This window comes from Phodopus roborovskii, unplaced genomic scaffold (assembly GCF_943737965.1).
Source record: "Phodopus roborovskii unplaced genomic scaffold, PHOROB, whole genome shotgun sequence".
In the NCBI taxonomy this organism is placed as follows: Eukaryota; Metazoa; Chordata; class Mammalia; order Rodentia; family Cricetidae; genus Phodopus; species Phodopus roborovskii.
The window spans coordinates 5051086-5072225 of record NW_026126460.1 but is presented as its reverse complement, the minus strand read 5'-3'; the positions used below and the strand labels follow the sequence as shown (position 1 = coordinate 5072225).

The window sequence follows — 21140 nt, the reverse complement described above, 5'->3', positions numbered from 1 at the left end:
GCTCCCCCACGCCAGACGCAAACTTCGAACCAGCCACCTTCCGGCGCCCGTCACCTTCGCGGCCCTTTTCTCCCCGGGTTGTGTTTCCGGGAGGATTACTCGTGGACGAACACGTCCAATTTCCTAGCCCTGCGAAAACTAACCAGAGCCCACCATGGCGGAGCAGCGTCTTCCGGTGCCTCGGCTTCGGGGCGTCACGCGGGAGCAGTTCATGGAGCATCTCTACCCACAGGTGAGGAGCCCCGCCGCGGGAAACCAGCGGAGACACCTACTGGCACTGCGGTGGGCGGCGGCGGACAGCCGCTGCTCACTGGCTGGCTTGCGGCCGGGCGGAAGGGCCGGTAGACCCATGGAGGAAACGGCCCCACGTTTCTGGGGAGCAGGATGACCGGAGAAAGGAGAAAGTTGGGTGACGTGAAGCATTTCCAAGAGAAGAGCGGCCTTGGTGTCAGTCCTGTTAAGACGAGTGTGGATTTCCTGGCTTCGCATGCTCCTCTTCTACGGGGTTTCCCAAAGTTTAGTTCAGGATCCCTCGCCCCGCTCTTGGTCCTTGCGGTCTCTGTTTATTCCAAGATAATAGATTTTTGAAACGCAACATTTGAATCCAGTGAGGGATTCCAACAGGGAAACACCAATGGGAATCTTTCCGTGCTTTCCTTTGCTATAGGCCTTTGATTTTTCACTTGGATCATAATTTAGGCTTAATAAATCCTTTAGTTTTTTAAAAAGAAAAACTAGCAGAAAGTAGTTAGATTTTAATTTGCTTCCAGGACTTTGCAAGATAGTCCAAGTTTCAAGAAAAATAGTAAGGATTCTGGCGAATTTTCGAAGGAAAGGTCTCTTAAGGTTGTGTTAGTGGCAGTGGCACGGAATCTGGGGAGGCAACTATTCCGTGCTGCTAGAGCAGCCTGAAGTGTACCTTTGAGAGCTCGCTGCTCAGAAGGCACATTTCCTGTGGCATTACCAAAAAGAATTTCTGATGGAGTTAGTACGAAGCAAAGCTTATTAAGTTTATTAAGAGTTCTTAAGGTCACACTTCAATAGAGAGATGCTTTGCATAATATAATTTTACCGGGTAAAACCGTGGGTAACTAAGGTTGTACAAGGAGGCCAAGATCTGGTTTTACTGCAAGTGGAATTTTAGTGTTGCTCGTGAAAATCCTAGAAAATAGCTGGTTTCCAAGTTTGGCAAAAGAGAAAAGCCGTACCTGGTTATATATGCTTTGGCCTAAGACATGCTTTGTTGCTAGAACACTTTTATTTGAATTATTTCCGTATAAAAAGGAATATTGGCCTCATGGAGGCAACCTCGCAGCAAATTTTGTTAATTGTGCTGGAATTTTTTTGGGGGGGAGGTTTGAAAAAGATTATCTGTGTACCCCTGGCTGTCCTGGAACTCAGTGGGGAGACCAGGCTGGCGTGGAACTCAGAGAAATCCACCAACCTCTGCCTCCCCAGTGCTGGGATTAAAGTTGTGCATCACCAAGCAGGTCTAGTTGTGCTGCATTCTTAACTCTCAGCTGGTGAGAGATGTCAGACTGCAGAGTGAGTCTCCCATCCTTTCCCATGTTCTTCATTTTCCCTGTCCTTCTGCTTAGCCATGATTACAGGAAGTCTGGTTGAGGTAGAACTAAGCAAACCAACAGAAAAACACAGCAGTTTTCATCAATATTTATGTCTACGAACCAGGCTGGGTTGCTCACTCCTGCCCTGAATTCTTACCACATATATTGCCTAAGATTAAGACACTTTGATAATTCACCCTTGGTGAAAGGGTGTGTTGAAATGGCAGCCAAATGATTTATACCAAGTGATCCAACTATTGGTACAGCTCATCAACTACATGTTTACTTTCTAACCCAGCAATTTTTAAATTTTATTTTTCTTTATTCTTTGACAGCTTCATACATGGCATAATTAATTTTGCTCATTTTCACCCCTGTCCTACTTCATGTCTTGTATTTAGTGCCCCACTGAGTTTAATTATACCCAGATAATTTCTTATTTAGGAATTTTACTTTGCAGATATTTCTCTAAATGTATGATAATACATTCAGGAGTCTATTATACAATTAATTATTAGAATTAACATGAAAGGGAGATTAGATAAAGTATTGCTCATTATATTCTTTGATACACTAAGCTATAAAAATAATGTGGGAATTGATAGCAATAATTTTCAAAGTATATGTTTTTAAACTTTAAAAAGGAAAATACATAGTGTTTTTTTTTTTTTTTTTGAAGAAAAATGCAAATGTGTGTTTGAGGGTACTTCCAATAAAGAAATACAGGCGGTGGTGGTGCGCACTTTTAATCCCAGCACTTGGGAAGCACAGATGGATGGATCTCCTGAGTTTGGGGCCAGCCTGATCTTTAGAGTGAGTTCTGGGACAGCCACTGCTGCAGAGAGAAACCTTGTCTCAAAAAACAAAAGCAAATAAAAAAATTAATGGCTGTCTCTAGAAGATGACTGAATATGAACAGGAAGAATGTGGTGAGATAGCTGGCTTTGAGGGGAATCGAATTAATATTTTACATCCTAAGCTAATTAAGAAGGCAAACAGTGGCATGGCTGGGAAGAGGCGGGTGGATTTCTATGAATTTTTGGCTAACTTGATCTACATAGTTCTAGGCTAGCCAGGGCTACTTAGTGAGAGACGTCTCAAATGAAACAAAACAGAAGTGAGAAATTACTTAAAAACAAAACAGCCCTAAAGTAGAAATAGTTAGGCAGTTGGTGGCATGTGCCTTTAATTCAGCACTTGAAAGGCAGAAGCAGACTTATCTGAGTTTGAGGCCAGCCTGGTCTATAAAATAATGAGTTCCAGGACAGCCAAGGCTACACAGAGAAACCCATTCTCAAAAAAACAAAAAAAGAAAAAGCCTATTGGAGAAAGGGGATATCATGTGTCTTCAATTTAAAGATGACAGGAACTGAAAACAATTCTAGCTATAGGTTTGTGAACTAGCAGTTCTGAAAGTATTTTCTGGAAATTCTGCAATTTTGCAAATGATTAAATATTGATCTTGGGAGATGAGTTTTTCATTGTTGAACAAAAAAGTTGCAGATACAAACAATAAAAACTAAATTTAACTTTGACATATATTTATAATACATTAAGTTTATGTATATGTACATATTTGGTGAGATAAAGATGCATAATTGCATGTCTAGATTTGTGCATTTGGGGGATTATACAGATGCCCTTACATGTTTCTTAGATCTTGCCATTGTGAAGGCAGAAGTTATGTACAGGACTGAAACAGCCCCTTTAGGGTAGATGAATATAATAAAAATACATTATGTATATAATTAAAAGGCCAAAGAAAAGTTCCTACTTAAGAGAAACGAGAATTTCTTAAAGAAATGATGGATTGCAGGGCTGGGCAGAAAAAATGAAAATGATAACTGGATTGTTTTATTTTGTTATAAAATAAGGAAATGTTTAGTTTTAAAAGTCACAGGAACCAGCCCAAAGAGTCCCACTGGTCAATTATGTGATAATTTGAGCATTAAAATTCTATCAGTAAACTTGGAGGCAGAGAGACTGAGTGAATGTTAGGATGGAATATCATCTGCCACTTGCTGTACCCTGGGAGGGCTGCTCCATTCCTCGTGTGGAACATTCCTCATTCAAATTGCATAACCTACAATCTAATCATGAAGAAAACTAGATAAACCCAAATCCAACAAAATAATTGGCTTGTGTGCTCAAAAATATTAAGGTCATAGAAGACAAAGAAAGCTGATGAACCATTTCAGATGGAAAGAGATGTAATCACTGAATCGTAATGGCATCTTAGCCTGAATTCTGGGTCAGGGAAAGAACTCTAAAGGAAATTATTGGGATAATTGGTGAAACTTAAATGTTCATGGTGTGTTACATAATAATATGTCATTGATAATTGCTCTGTAAGAGAATGGCCTTATTTTCAGAAAATATACTTCAGTTTTAGAGATGAGGACAATGTTAACGACATAACTTTGAAATAGTTCAGAAAAATTAGGGTTAATAATATGTCTGTCTCTAAATACTGAGTGTATGAGCAATCGATAACACAAATGGGACTCCATATTGAAAAGTTGGTGAGTCATGGAGAGAGCAGGTGGAGATTCTTATGTTCTTACATTTTTAGAAAGCTTAAAGTGATAGTGAAATTAAAAGTTACAAAAGTGAAGTAAAATTTAATTATATTTGTGCCATAAATAACATGAAAATACTTGAGTATTTGGATTTCTTTTATCTGTTGATAAAGCTGTTTTGTTTTCCTAATCTTAGGTTTGTTCTGCGTGTGTGATATAAGTAATTTGCATGTTTTAGTAATGTCACAAATTGTTAGATGCCTTAAATCGGAGCATCTTAGGTTAGCTCAAAGCCACACTCTGGTCCTGATGGAGTGTCCTTCATTTTTACAACTGTGTTTTTTACTCTCGTTACAGAGAAAGCCTCTGGTGTTAGAAGGACTTGATTTGGGGTCTTGTACAAGCAAGTGGACAGTGGATTACCTGAGCCAAGCTGGAGGGACGAAAGAAGTGAAGATTCACGTTGCTGCAGTTCCACAGATGGACTTCATCAGTAAGAACTTTGTGTATAGGTATTTTCTTCTGAGGTTACTCTGGGGACACAGATACCCTTTCAGACCTTCAAGATTTCTACATCATTGTATAGTCTAGACCATACTGCATCTCATCTATAGTCTAGTTTATGTAATTGTGGGCTAGCTTACTGCTTTTTAATGTGGCTTAAAAGGCAAGAATTCTGAGTTTGTATAATTATACAGAGACATTGCTACAGTCTTAGTTTTCAAATAAAGATGTACCCTGTATCCTGTGGAGTCACAGAACAGAATTTCTATTCTTAGAGTTAGGTCCCCTCTGAAATGGTGTGCTGTAGCCATTTCTGCTGCCATTGTCCAGTGCAGGAAGTTGTCATAGAGGCTGACTTTTCTTTCCTCTCAAGAAGCACAGGGCAGCCTGCATTTGCTGTGTACTGACTTCCGTTTTGTAGCATTTAAAACCCACTCTCAGCTCCTTCCATGCTTGTCGTATGCAGCTATGCAATCTCTGACAGGTAAATCAGCTGCTGAGCGTCTACCTTTGAAAGCAGATCTCATGTGCTATTTATTCCCATGAGAGTCATTCAAATGTTAGAGTAAAAAACAAGTTCTCATTCTGAGCATGTGCAGTTCCCAGCAGGTTCAATCTGTTGAAAGACCTTGTTAGTCACAGATTTCAGTTCAGAGATGAGCTAGGCAGGATTTCTGTTGTTGGGGCCATTCCTCTCTCATGGGTGTTTGCCAGGTTCCTATAGTGAGTGCCAAAGCACTTCTCAGTTTCCGATTGACCAGTTACTTCATAAGCCATGGATCGAACTTAATTCCCTAAATTTTCCAAATCTAAGAACTTTGTACTTTTGTTCAGTCAAAGAAGTGGAAGAAAGTGCTGGCGGGATGAGTGAAGGTGAGGTTTAAATGAGTTCACCAGACCCAAGATAAATGATAAATAGGTGTTTTATTGGGGATAAACTTAACACAGGTAACAGTAAGTCACTGTCACAGCGTCCCTGCTCGAAGGATGCAGACCCTGCATCTCCAATGCTCTCTGCAACCCAAGTGGGCTCCTGTCCCCAACTCCTCTACCTTAAACGGGTTGTGACCACCTCTGAAACCAAAGGTTGTAGCCACTGTTGCAGATTTACAGGCTAGGTACCGCTGCAGATGAGTGTTTTTTAGCCTGTGGTTAATATTATTTATTTTCTGGAATCTAATGCCATAACAAGTGGGTATTGAAACTTCATTTTGAGTCGAATTTAAATTTCTTTTAAAACATATATATTATGTAATAGTTCTATTCCTGCTTCTTCAAAGTCTTTCACTAGAGCTACTAAAAATGTGGAAAATTATTTTTGTGCAAGAAAAAAAAGTAGATTTAGTTTTGTTTTGTTTTGTTTTGTTTTTTAAGCATCTCCTAAGCAGTCAGGAAGAAGGAATTTAATCTAGAGATATTAAAACGTCAGAAATCCTGTAGATAGATATGTAACATGCATTGATATATAATCACTTCAGCTTGAGTTGCTTTTATCCTTTCTCAGATGCCTTACCAAGCATTAGCATGTCCATTTCTCTCGTTTGCTGCTGCTGTTCTTCCCTAGTCAGGGTAATCTGAGCAGAACAAAGCCTAGCTCTGGAGTCTCCACTTAGCGCATCATCTCAGTCAGTCCTCATCCTCCTCTTACTGTCTCTTCAAACCTGGTACTGCTCTCGTAAATCAGCCATTCCAGAAACAGAATGGGTGACAAATTGAGGGGTTTGTTGTTATTGTTTGTTTTTTATGTTAACTACTTGTATGTTGCTAAAGGTACATTGTTACTTTTGTCACAATGTCTTAGGTACTGGGCCAACAATAGCTTATATTTCCCATTTAAACTGTAAGATAGCCTGTGATGTAGATGTTGCTTATAATGATGAGAAAATGAAGGTTAAAAAAAAAAGTAACTGGGGGAGCCTCATTAGATTGCTCAGAGGATAGCTTTGATGACCGAAGTTCAATGCCCTGAACTCATGGTAGAAATACTGACTCTTGCAAGTTGTCTTCTGACCTCCACACACATGCATAGTGTGAATGAGTATATCCAGCATCCCCACGAATAAATACATGTAATAATCTTTTACTTATATTTAAAATATGTTTACTTATATTTAAAATTTGTTTAAAATCATGTAGTTTAAAATGATAAAACCCAGAGTGTATATTCAAATTTGTTAGTCACAGAATCCATATCGATACTACCTCACTTACTGTCTTGTGTGCTGGTGCTGAGAAAAGGCACTGTAATAGAAGACCTGCTCAGAACACAGTGAGACAGAGAAAGACTAAGGCTGAGGAACTTCTCAACTGCTGTGTAGGGGCAGGTCGTGGATAGACTGGTGTTCAACTTTGCATGGGGTTGCTTCATCTTGCTCTTACAGGGTCACTGGTCCGTGTTGCTTTTGTGAAGATGTTGCAAGCATGTCTTTGTTCTCCCTAATAGAAAGCTAAGGGTGGGCAATTATATCAATTACATAGGTAGCTATGGGCCACTTTAGCCTCCCCAGATCTTAATGATGTGTATATAGTGAGGCTATTGGTAGGAAGTGTTGAATAGGAAAATACTAAGTAAGTTTGCTGATAAAATCCATCAGAAACTGTGGTAGGTGGCAGGGCCCTGCATTGGACTGAGTAAATAGCAGACTCCTTTCTTTCTATAGTGCTGTACACCATTCCCAGCAATAGCTTCAGTTCAGATTGACATTTACACTCACAGGATCCACACCCCATAGTGCCACAGAAATTTGTTTAGGTTTTCAGAAGAATACAGGGCGGGAATCAGCCTATTAGCAGAGTGTTATCAGTGAATTGTGTGATCCCAGAGTCATTTTTGGTCATCTAGTGACAACTTAGTTAGAACAAGATTGTGGAGGTGGTACTAAAACATACCCCAACTTAGTTAAGTGTCTCCCAAAGCTAGTGGCTTAAAATAGGCCACAGTAGCTAATCGATTTTTGTAAGGGGCATATTCACACACTGAAAACCATATTCTTGTACAGTAAACAGTGTTGCCTGCCATTATAGCCGACATCAAACCCTTATCCTTCTCAGTGTATTTCTAGGGAAACAGCAATAGTGGGGAAGGTAAGCTAAGCTAGCCCAAGGTCAGCCTCTCATAGAGGAGAGTTTACAATTCTCCCTCCTCTTCCCCTACACATACTTCGGAGTGAGACTCACAGATTGGCATTAAGGATTTCCTTGTCTTGCTACTGATATGGTGGCATCTTTATGGTTGAGGAATGGTGTAAAGAGTACGGTTTTTCCGCCCGCCGCTGCTGGTCTTGACCCGCCGCCGCGCCAGCCCCAAATAATGCACAGAGACTCTGTATTAGATACAATTCTGTTGGCCAGGTACTAGTTTCTTATCGGTTAGCTCTGTCTTAAGTATTAACCCATTTCTGCTGATCTATGTATTTCTCTTACCGGGGAACCGCCTGCTTTCTCCGGTCTCTCCATCTTGACCCTCCTTCCTCTTTACTCCTTGTCTCCTAGTCCCTCCTATCTTCCTTTCCTATTGGCCAACAGTGCTTTATTCATTAACCAGTATGAGAAACATATATACATAATGGCATCTCCCATCATCTCCTCTTTTCTGTCTAAATAAAAAGAAGGGTTTTAACCTTAACATAGCAAAATATATCACATAACAGTTATCAAGTAAGAATCACAGTTAATAATATTTAGTCCATTAACATTTAGCAAGATTAAAAGAAACTATTCTATCATCTCCTATATTTGTGAGTCTAAAGTCATATATGTAAGTTATCTTTAATCCTAACTAAGGAAAACTATAACCCTAACTATCTGTCTTCAACTCCATCAATGACCACAGAAGGATAGTATATATACTCTATAAATGACAGAGACATCTTGCCTTTGTCAGTTACCTGAAGTTCTTCTGTAATCTTCCATCTTCAGCCCATAGGCCATAATGTGTCTGGCAGACTCTTCAGCAAAGCTGGAAACTTTAAACTGTCTTCTTGTATTGGCAGTTTGTCAGTCATTTTTCTCTGTGTCCTGCAGACTGTCTGGCAGACTCTTCCATGAAGCAGGAACCCTGTAGCAATGTCTATCTTGTATCAGCAGTCACTTTCCTGTGGGTCCTGCATGTCCAGTTTATACAGCATAAAGCCAAACAGTCCAGACAAGAGCAGTATCTTGTCCAAATGGCTAGTCTTGCCATATTGGAAGTAAACTCCATAATGCGTTTCTTCAAGGTCCATCTTCCTTTCTGGTGCAGGGGGCATAGCCAGGAGCATTTATGTCTCAGTGTCAAGAAAAACCCTAAATCATTTTAAATGCCATATTCTGTAGGTCTTTGAAAGGTTTGAAGAATGCCTAACCATCTCAAATACATCTTGAAAACCTAAGTAACTTAACTCTAAATTTTGACTATCATAAGTAACTATCTATAATCTGTACTAAGTTATACATTACATTTAAATAAGCTATATAAACACAATGCCTAAACAAGAGAAGAAATATACTGTCACAAAATTGACCTTAAATTGTATCAATAAAAGAAAATCCATTCCAAAACAAAGTATTCATATCTATGCCATAATCCCCTTTTTACCTTTAAAAAGAATTGGCTGTGATCATTAACCATTTATAACCAAGTCCATTTAAATGAAAACAAACATTTATAAACAATATTTGGGAATTTGGGCGTCGTTCTTTCCAAACTACTTCCTGCTGATAGGGGGCGCTGTCATGGGGGAATCCTAAGAACGTGCAGAAATCCTGGTAGTAGTCTGTAAGGCTGCTTTGTCCAATCTGTTTTGAATGTTGGATCACCAGCGACTCTGTTTCAGGGGGTCTGGCTTGATCAAACCACATTAGTCTGGAAGGAATCCACAGCTTTTCATTTTCTGTGGAAACAAAAGTAGAAATCCTTTTCCCCAGTAACTTGTCCTTAGGCTTAAATTTTGGAGTCAAAGCATTTTTAAAATATATAAATTGAATTAATCCAGCAGCATTTCTTTTATCAGTTGTTATTTCCTCAGCGGTCAAACTATTTAAAGACAACTGAATAGCATATAGCATCCATAATTTTTTTGTGCTTTCCATCTTTATGTGGCTTTTTTATTACTCTGCTTCTTTTACTTCTATTCTTTTATTTTTTGAGACAGGGTTTCTCTGTGTAACTCTTATCTGTCTTGGAATTTACTCTGCATACCAGGATTACTTTGAAATCACAAGAGATCTGCTTGCCTCTGTCTCTCAAGTGCTGGGATTAAAGGTGTGTGCCACCACACCCAGCTCCTCTCTGTCTATTTAAATCATTTTATTCCTTTTCTCTCCCACGCCTACATATATATTAGAACATATTGTAAACCTGTAGTGCTCTGTAGTGCTTTTTCTTAATATGAATCTGTCTTTACTGTAAATGTTTATCTTTGTCTGGCCACAAGTCTTTTATCTGGTAAACAACAACATTGCTAAAATGAAAGTCATAGTTATTTCTGCTGCGGTTTATCAAAGATGGCGGCGTCTATTTTACCGCCAGCAGTGAGAGCTGTGCTTACCGCCTTGGTCTGCACTGCCGTCCAGCCCCATGCTGCCAGCTTGGAGATGTGGTCACTGTCATTGCAAGCTCTTGTACACATCAATAAATTGTTAGTAGTGCTTCTTAAAAGCCTTGTGGATTTTTGCTGCTTATGCTGAGTCAGGAACCTTCCCTTAAGGGAGCTGCGCGAATATCTGCTTGTCTCTCCCAAAGCAGAGTTCAACCAAGAAAAATGCTGTTAGTAAGAAGCCTTGCTTGACTCTGTTCTTTTGTTTCTAAAACCCTTTTTTTAAGCTTTTGTTAAATTTTAAGTGGAAGTTCTTATTAGCCACCTGGGCTCCATCTGATGGGAGATGCCATTATGTATATATGTTTCTCATACTGGTTAATGAATAAAGCACTGTTGGCCAATAGGAAAGGAAGATAGGAGGGACTAGGAAACAAGGAGGAAAGAGGAAGGAGGGTCAAGATGGAGAGACCGGAGAAAGCAGGCGGTTCCCCGGTAAGAGAAATACATAGCTCAGCAGAAATGGGTTAATACTTAAGACAGAGCTAACCGATAAGAAAGTAGTACCTGACCAACAGAATTATATCTAATAGAGTCTCTGTGTGTTATTTGGGGCTGGTGCGGCGGCAGGACCAGACCAAGAGGCGGGCAGAAAAACCCGTACTCCTTACAGAATGGTTGTTCTTGCTTGCTTGCTTGCTTGCTTATTTATTTATTTATTTATTTATTTATTTATTTATTTATTGTGGTGGCGTTAAAAACAAGGTTCTGATGAAAGCTAGGAAGCCCTCTGCCTCTGAACTACAACTAGGAAGTGATTTTGGTTCTGAAAGATACTAGGATAACTGGGGCAAAGAAACCCTCTAACTTGAGGAGTAAGGAGTAATGGAAACCATGAGCATTCTCCAGAAGCCATAGCATGGCAGGTAAAGCAGGAGGGGAGGGCAACATTGCTGCCTACTGTGCTGAGGTAGAGAAGCAGGGGGAGGGGCTGCAATGTGTCACACTTCATTACTGGGGTGAGTCTGGAGGCTGTCCCATTCATTCACAGGTTAGGCCTTGGCCCATAAGGGCAGGTGGCAGTCAGAGCCTCAAACTTTGTGTATTTTACTTTTTAACTTTACTTTGATTTTATGTGTCTGGGTTGCGTGCCTGCGTGTATGTAAGAGCACTGCATGTGTGCCTGGTGCCATGGAGGCCAGAAGAAGCATCAGGTCCTCTGAAACCAGAGTTATGGATGGTTGTGGGCCACCATGTGGGAGCGGGGAACTGAGTGTACATTGTCTTCAAGAGTAACGAGTGCTCTCAGGCACTGAACCCTCTTCTCAGTTCCCATCTGTGTATGTCAAAGTGCCCTGGCACCATGGAAACATCTCTCTTAGTAACTTGGAAAGAAGGGTATTGACCTTTGAAGAGCCATCTGAACCACAGATTTAAAATCTTTAAGTCTAAAAATTCAGGTAACAGGTCAGATTTATATGCTGCTAAATGAATTTTGAATATTCAGAATTCTGTCCACATGGATTATACTAAAAGCTGGATATTTCAAAACACATGGCAGTCAACTGTGCCAAGCCTACATGCATCGTTGGCATTACTAGTTGGTGTGTTATTTTTATGTCTAAGGATTCTGTTATGTTTATTTCAGAACTTTACCATTTAACAAGTTGGTCCAGAGAGCTGCTGAAGAAACTCATAAAGAATTCTTTATTTCAGAGGTAATTTTTAAAGAAATCATTAATGGCCATATAGATTTTATGTGTGTGGAGGCCAGAGGGTGTTACTGGGTGTCTTCTTCCAGCAACTTGACTTTTTTGAGGAAAGATCTTTTGGAACCTAGAAGGCTGGCTGACCCACAAGCTTTAGGGCATCTCCTGTCTTTGTCCCCAGTACTGGGATTATGGGTACATACCACCTCATGCAGCTGTTGAACTCAGTCCCTCATGTTTACACAGCAAGCATTTGGTCAGCTGAGCCATCTTCCCAGACCTCCCTAAATGGATTTCTTTGTGAAGATCCACTAAGTTGTTTTGTTAGGTTTTGGTGAGGATTAGACAAAATAATTTATACTTGCAGTTTGCCTGATAGACACAGAAACTGCTCATCAACTATTAATCATGAATCCTACTTCCTTTGAAAATACTCTGGTGTTATACACCAAATTTAGATGTTAATAGAAAACTTTATTTTCATGTCATTAAAATTTCCATATTGTTATCCGTATTGTTTCTTTTATCTGTGTAACATTTGTTCAAGATTAAAGCAGTATTTTTACAGTATAGTGTGGTTCTGAGTTATTGAGTTAAAAGACCTTGATTAGGGCATTAATTAAGGCTTATCCATAAATGACAGTTTCAAGTTAATTATGTTAGCATTGGAGTGGTATATCAGTTGGTAAAGTCTTTGCAAAGCAAGTATGAGGACAAGAGTTTGATCCCTGACACATATGTAAAAGTGCTGAGTACCCTGGCATATCCTCAAAGTAATTCTAGTGCTGGGCAGGCAATGACAGAAGGACCCTGGGACTCGCGGGTCAGCCACCATTGCCAAATTGGTGAGCATATCTCAGAAAAGCATATCCTGAGAAGCAACAGTGTTGACTTCTAGCCTGACCATAATTAGAATGTCTCTTAAAACCAATCTGCATTAGTTGTTCCTAAATACTGTAGCTATTCTTTGGATGTATATTCATTGCTCTTAGGTATTTTTCCTATCAAAAGTTAAAGAATGACATTGATTAAATAGCCATGAAATGTGCAGTAAAACAAAGGGTTTAATCGAAAAATTATGGAATATATGCAAACAGATCAAGATTGATTCTCAGCTAAGTCATAGGGAAAGCTGAGACTGTAGAAGGAAAGGAGTTAGCTGGCACTGGCCACAACTATACACACGGGCAGTCTACCAGTTCTCTGGAACACTGGGCAAAGACTGTTCATCAGGTGGCAGCTTGCAGCCTCTAGACCACTTGCAGTCTTCGGTTGTTGCTTGGGTTTACCCTATATGAAGAGTGTAATTCTGGGTCAAATGCTGAGTTGAACCTTAAGAAAAATGTACAGCTGCAGCCCCAAGTTAAATGCATCGTTTGCAAAAAGCACCCTTTCTTGGTGAAGAATTTGAGCATTGCCTATTTGCTGAATAACAGTTCAATTTTTGAAGAACATTCTTTGAAACCTATTTAAAGAATCATTTCAGTGTAGTACTAAAAATATGAAAACAGCTAAATTGTTAATTTATGAGTGGAGATTTATAATTTATTGTAAGGTTAAATGAGATATAAAGTTTTTATTACAGCAGTCTGCATTAGTTTCTGGAAGGCAGAATTCTTGAGTTGGATTGACTTGTAGATCTCAATTCTCTGTTCTAGGAAATGCACCCAGCACTGGGTGGTTTTGTTGTGGTTTGTGGAGCTGGGGAATAGAGTCTTGGGTTTTGCAGATGCTGCCCGAGTGTCAAAACAAGAGTGTCACCCCAGCCCTGCAGTGACTGCTTCCTCATCAGTTCTCTTATGTAGCACCTCAGGTAGTCAGAAGTGTAAATGATAACTTTTAACGCTACTCAAATAATTTACTCTTATAATGATGCATTTCTAAATCATGCATGAGTTGACTCTTAAGGATTTGGTGGGAAAATGCAGGTTGTTGGGGATAGGCATGGTCTGGTGTAATGCAGTCTCCCTGGCTTTTTTGTTGTTTTGTTTTTTAATGTATTAAAGGATATGATTTTTATTTATCTCATGTCATAGTTGTATTAAGAAATTTGTTGTTGGGTTCACATGTTATTTATCAAATGTTAAAATGTGTACATTGAAGTATCAGTTAAATGGGTGGCTTTACATGTGCTTTTGTTGCCTTTAGAATATTTCCTTTACTGAATCCAATCATGAGCAACATATAAAGATGTTTCTGTCTGTGGCCACTAGGGGGCATCAGTAGAAAGGGTGAGATAATTGAACTTTTTAGATAACTGGGCCACATTTTAAGATTTACTCCATCTCTTATTTCTCGCTATTTTTTATGACTACTGATGCTATTTTTTCTTTTGGGTGTTTAAGGATGAAAAATACTACTTACGATCACTTGGAGAAGACCCTAGGAAGGTAAGAATTGTGGATTTAAAGCAGTTACTTAAAATGTCAGTGAGCATTTTCACATTATCACTGTAAATTTATATTATTGATGGATACATAACCCATCTCTTCCTTTTCTGTTTCTTTAATGTTCTGTGCCCCTGAATGAGGCACAGAATGAGGAATCTTTAAAAGGTGATTATGTAGTTACTCAGAACTATGGAATCTTAGAGTCATCTAATTTTTATGCAAAAAGGATCCCTATTGCTATATATTATACAGATGGCTGTTCAGCTAATAAAAAATACTTAATCTAAAATTGCTGAAGACTTATTAAATGAGCCTTTCTGTATATCCAGAGTCAAATTAATAAGGCTAGACTAGATATAAATTGTGTGACTCTTCTGAAAGTGAGAACCTCTGTGTGAGTGGGTAAAGTTGACAGTAGTGATACTTCAGATTGTTAGAGCAGCAGTTCTCAACCTTCCTGATCCTGCCTCCCTAACAGTTCTTCATGTTGTGATGATCCCCATCCGTAAAATCATCTCATTACTACGTCATGACTGTAATTTTGCTACTGTTAGGAATTGTAAGTATCTGTTGTGACCCACAGGTTGAGAACCACCAGTGGGGGCGCAGGCAGGCGGGGGCTGGGGGAGGCGCGTATGTTGGTGGTGGTCACATCACTGGGCTTTACAGCACTGAACAGATGCTTTCATCCTTACTATTCCTGTGTTGTGCCTAACAGTAATTGTTAGGCTAATATTGCTTACTATTGAAATTTCTCTCCAGATGTTATTTTTAATCTAAGTATTTTTGTATGTCTGTCAATGCAGGATGTTGCAGATATCAGACAGCAGTTTCCATCATTAGGAAGAGATATTAAGTTTCCAATGTTCTTTGAAGAGGAACAATTCTTTTCCAGTGTCTTTCGAATTAGTTCACCTGGATTGCAACTCTGGACTCATTATGATGTATGTTACAAAATAAGAAATGTAAAGGTTCAGAGATCTGTTGCTCTTATGGCTCTAATGTTCACAGGTTGAGCTTTATAGGCTCCTTTAGAGATCTGTGCAGTCATTGGCTGGAACACGGAGCTGTGAGAATAAGCCATCTGTAGGACAGCAGTAATTTGGAGTCAGCTGATAGCAAAACCTAGTTTTATGTGGTCTGGCTCCTGATTCATCCTCACACACACTGTAAGGTGTAGATGTGAAATGAGTTATGGTTTAATGGGGAAGATGTGCAAACACGGTGTGATAGAACAGTTGACTGGCCATCCAAGTCATTATTTCGGGGAAAGGAAGAGATTGTGGGGAATGGCTTGCAAGAATAAGAATTAGGGGTACCTGAAGGCCCCTAGGACATATGTCCCTTGAGAACACCAAATGTTTGCTGATTTGTAGATGAGCCGGATGTATAGACTTTGATCTTGCTTCTGTGCTCTCATTGGCTTTATTTGCTGCCTATATGTAAGCATGGTAAGCAAATTCTAAACGGTATTGTGTATGGTTTGATGTTGGCAGCTGAACAAACAAGAAACTATGCAATACCTGGTACATTTCCAAATGTTTGCTGTTTTGAAATGGGAGTTGTGTTCTGAAGCCCTGGCTGGACTTGACCTTAGATCTTTCTTTCTCTGCTTCAGCTGGCAGGAATTCAGGCATATGGCAGCATGCCAAACTGTTATGTACATGGTTCTCCTAGTATATTTTAAAACTTATAGGAGATTTCAACATAGTAACTCTATAATCAGATGAGACAGACATGGAATCTTAGCATATTTTCGAAGTTTTATTTGAATGATTGGTGAGAAAGTGATGTGCTTCATATGTTTTTAACTTTATAGATTATGCTTTAAATTTTAAGTTGTTTCCTTTGACCTTCAGTTACAATAGAATATATAATACATTTTTTAAAAATAAGTCAGAGGTACCCACAACTAAACACTGAGCCGAACTGGAATCCAGATGCAGAGATGGAGGACAAGATCAGGCTACAGAAACACACAGAGACAGCTGACCTGAACAAGGAGGAGCTAATGGGCCCCCAGACTGATAGCTGGGAATCCAGCATGGGACTTGATGACAATACATACATCTCATGAGTGTATGTCTTAATTCTTTAACTGAATCATGTGCCTTTCTGCCTTTTAATGGTTTTCACACTCTGTACCAAGAGAGGGTACCCTTTGTGTACACAGGGGAAGTTAACATGGATTCATTTAAAAGCATACTCTGGGAATTTGCCTGATTGTACTCCTATACAAATAGTGTCATAATCACAATTTTTGTAACTATGTTGTGGGTGGACATGTATTCAGTGTTTAACAGTAGCTGCAGTGGTGTTTTCTGTTCAGCTCAGGGCATTCCTCAACAACTTAGTAAGACAAACATTAACCGAGGGCAGCCTCAGGTGCACTTATGCTGTTATTCTTCCTGTTTTCCTAGTTTGCTTGTCTTTCCCATGTTAAAAAACATGGAAATAAATGTCTTCAATAAAGACATTGTTGTATGTGTAGTACCAGTTTTTCATCATTAGATTTGAATTATGACTGCAAGGTTTTATATGGGTCAAATCTGACAAAAGGAATAGGGCTTAACAGTGACACCTACCCATGATCCCAGCTACTCAGAAGCTGAGGCAGGAGCATCAGAAGGCCAGTTTAAGCAATATAGGGAGACGCTGTGAACCCCACCCAACCCCCCAAAAAAGGAAAAAATGTGTTTTAACTATTTAGAATGCCATTGGTTCCATTGACTTGAATTTTAGATAATACTTACACATACATCTTATTGATCTTTAGGTAATGGATAACTTTTTAATACAAGTGACAGGAAAAAAGCGAGTTATTCTGTTCAATCCTCGAGATGCACACTATTTATATTTATCAGGTATGGTTTAAATTTATGTTTCTACAGTTTATTCTGTTATTTTTAAATAATATAGGAAGACCACACTGTAGGAAACTTCTTCCTTATTATGTACTGTATTTTTCATTGTGTACGTGTAGTGATGATAGGCAGTAAACAGAATGAGTTTTCAAGGATAGGCATGGTGGCCCTTGCCTTTAATCCTAGCACTCTTGGAGGTAGATCTCTTGAGTTTGAGGCCAGCGTGGTCTACAGAGTGAGTTCCAGGACAACCAGGACTGTTACATAGGGAAATACTGTCTCAAAAAAAAAAAAAAAAGACAACAAAAAGAAATTCAGATTATCTTATTGTACTGCCTGGATACATGGATAGTGGATGTTGGTTGTCATGTTTACAGAATGATCCTTGAAAATTATCGTACATTTCAGAAGAATAGTTTTCACAATCTGAATACAGTAATTGAAAAGAATGAAGTTTCAAGTTTATATTTGTGGTTGCTTTTTTCTTTTTTTTTTTTTTTTTTGTTTGTTTGTTTGCTTGTTTTTGTTTTTGTTTTTCCAAGGCAGGGTTTCTCTGTGTTACAGCCCTGGCTGTCCTAGAACTAGCCTGCCTCTGCCTCCCGAGTGCTGGGATTGAAGGCCTGTGCCACCACTGCCTGGCTAAGATTACTTTTATAAAACTGTGAACTTGGTTCAATCTGTATGATCTCTCTTGGGGACTTTCTAGGTTCTAAATCGGAAGTGCTTGATATTGACAGCCCTGATCTGGATAAATACCCACTCTTCCCTAAGGCGAGGAGGTATGAGTGTTCCCTTGAAGCTGGTGATGTTCTGTTCATTCCTGGTAAGATTTCTAGACCACACTAATGTGCTTTCTGTCTTTATTTGTGTCTAGATATGCAGGAGCTTACCATTGTGTCAGAGCTGCCCACCATCTTCAGGACAGTAAACTGCTGTACAAGTGTATACCCTCTAGCAATAGGCTGTACTATAGGCCATTCCATTTGTGCTATTTGCACAGTGATGTATTCTCAATGTATTCCTGTCATAAAAGCAACCCATAACTTGTTAAGATAATATTCTAAGTTATTCTGCTAAATAGCATAGAGTGATAAACCTTATATCTGGGGAAAGGTTGTACCTGGTGTTTTTTTAAAAATCATTTTATTTCGAAAATATATAGGCATTTTAGAAATGGTAAATATTTTCTAAGATTATAAATTTTTTTATTAAATACCAAAATATTATAATAACATCTCAAAACTAGAAAGAGTTCCTATGTTCAATAAATAAGCATTAGTTTGGATGCTCATAAAATTTCCATATTGTTAATAACTGTGGTGATATAGTATCTGTAATTAACACTTAAGTGAATACTTTAAGATTTTTAAAATCATAAGTATTGGAGTTAATTGACCAGTTTTACTTATGTTAATTGTTGTAATTCATAAATTTGTAGTTTATAAACTATTGACACCTTTATTCAGTGATAGAATTAGCCTTTGAAACATAAACAGTGAAAGTCAGGTGACATACTTGAAGTTAGATAGTAAATTCCTTGAGCACAAGGAATGGCATTCTTGCTAATCTTGATATTCATCAGAGGGCAGCACCCTTCATGTAGCTGATCTGAACCATGATGCACTGACTTAGTACTACTGTAGTTTTTCAGCAACAGCACCTTATCTAAAGTCTATTGCCATTTTATAAGTGAGAGTTTTGCTTTTTGTCTTTAGAATATGACTAGAGCTATGTAGTTTTTTCTTACTCGGTATTTAGTTTTTCCCAAAATTAAGTATTGGCATATATTTTAATGCCAAACAAGATTTCTGTCTTTAGGTTTAATTAACAGAATGTTTAGTTTTTTCTGATATTAATAAGTGAATAAAGATTCTGAAAGATCTTATAATTAAAACCAAAACATTGAAGACTACTTTTATAAATAGAAGTATTGTTTTTCTATGAACACTCTTGGAATTTGTCTCTAAAATGTAAACCCTCCTTTCATAAAACTAAACACTTTTGGCATGATTATTATTACATCTCTTACACTGAGGTGTTCTTTAATATTCTTACAGCACTTACATTTTGGAAAATGTTAGTTGAAAACAGTAAATTTTCTAGTGAAAATGAATAATATAGCTAAATAATCTGACCAAGTTTTTTTTCTTTACCACCATCATCAAAGGATTTGGTATGTTTTCACAGTCATGGTAAAGGAGCTGAAAAAATAGAGGCTAGATCTGAGTGCCTAAAAACAGAAGCTACAGTGTGTGCTAGCTTAAATTAGGCAACCAGATTGCCTTTGGAACAGGATGTTTTTTTTTGAGAACAAGTACTGTATTGAATCACAAAAGACCAGGCATAGTCTTCAAATAACTAAAATGCTCTGAGTACAAAAACAGTCCGTGTTCTGATGTGATTGTGTGCTCTGGGAAGTGTAAACATGGGACACAAAAGATTGCCCCAAATCAGAGAATCTCAAAGCAAATACAACTAGTTTTTTTCAAGCTAGATGGGAAAAATAAAAATTCCTAAGGAGTTTAGAACAGGGCTGTGCTCCTGACACTGAGCTGACTGGCTGTTCATGAGTGAGTGGAAAGCAGGGAGTATGCAAGCGACAGGAACTGCTACAAAGACTGTTTCTTACATTGGCTATATGCAATTCTTGATATTTCACTGACATTTGTTTTTTTGTTTTTTAACTGTGTGTTTTATTTTTAACTTTCTACAGCTTTATGGTTCCATAATGTAATTTCTGAAGAGTTTGGAGTGGGAGTGAATGTCTTTTGGAAGCACCTTCCATCGGAATGCTATGACAAAACAGATACCTATGGCAACAAAGATCCTGTAGCAGCATCCAGAGCTGTGCAAATCTTGGACAGAGCTTTAAAAACACTGGCTGAACTACCAGAGGAATACAGGGACTTCTATGCACGCCAAATGGTCTTGCGCATTCAAGACAAAGCCTACAGCAAGAACTTTTAAGTAAAATCTCTTCTCTCTTCTTAGCTTTTTGACTAAGATCAAGTGTAGAACTTCAAAAAAAAAAAAAAAAAAATGAAATGTAGTAAAAATTTCAAAATAAATTAAAATCAGCTCCAGTATTTGAAAATTATACAAGATATAAACATTTAAAGATACTTTTTAGAAGTAAATCAGTCTCAGATTCATGGTATAAAGGAGGTATGGACTGAGAATGCTTAGTGGAACCATTTTTAAGCTCTAAGATGTAAATAACTTAAAATGTATTCAGTCACACTACATGAAGTCTACTGATGGATGTCCTTCTTTAGTCTTTGTAGTGATTCAGCAGTGCCTCCAGAAACTTTTGTGTACCCCACCCCCACCCCACTTTTTCAACCACAGGATTGGCATTATCTTAGGTCTAGCTACTCTCGTGGTCATGGGATGGTTGCCAGTAGCAGCTGGGGCCTTGTGTGTCTTCATTTGTATGCAGCTGGAATCCACAGGCTCCTTCTTACATGAAGCTGCTTTCCAGAATTCTCTACCAAGCCCTTAGCCTTAATGCTCTGAAATGGCCTGTTGTCATCACACACTATAAAATTAAACATATGAGTGGGATGCACTCCATTGAGGAATTGTATGAGAGAACAGGACGGTTTAGACATTTAATAAAGCTTACAGATGCTAAATTACCAGGGCTAAAAATGAGTAGATTTGATGGTGTGTTAGATAGATCCTGAGAGTTCTATCCACATTAGCCCATGAATAAATCTCTAAAGACAGTGAGCCGTGCATGTGTGTGTTGTGTGTGTGTGCATGTGCACTCACGCACACACAGGTTATATTCTTTGTACTTAATTGCTCGGTGCCATCAAGAACAACTGTCTTTACGTGTGCCCATCTAAAGTAATCTGAGTCCATCAATTTTATACATTTTAATTACAGGAAATAGTTACTCTTGAAGGTAACTCATTTACTAATGCTCTATTTAGAGCTGGATTAATTTCAGGCATTAAAAAGAAAAGTATAAATAATTATGACTTAGCTGTCTTTGGAAGATAAACTGAAATTACTGAGATGAGGAAAGGTTAAATGTGTATTGGGGAAAATGTTTTAATATACTAGCC

The 21140-nt window shown here is 38.5% G+C and overlaps 1 protein-coding gene across 1 annotated transcript; it reads left to right on the top strand.

Moving 5' to 3' along the window:
• Positions 1-143: 143 nt before the first annotated feature.
• Positions 144-20366, top strand: Tyw5 (tRNA-yW synthesizing protein 5). Its single transcript, XM_051190231.1, has 8 exons — positions 144-232; positions 4442-4596; positions 11753-11822; positions 14159-14203; positions 15010-15147; positions 16980-17067; positions 17774-17890; positions 19781-20366. Exons 1-8 carry the CDS (start codon positions 155-157, stop codon positions 20032-20034), a joined length of 945 nt encoding a protein of 314 aa, XP_051046188.1. The 5' UTR covers positions 144-154; the 3' UTR covers positions 20035-20366.
• The last annotated feature ends 774 nt before the right edge of the window (positions 20367-21140 follow it).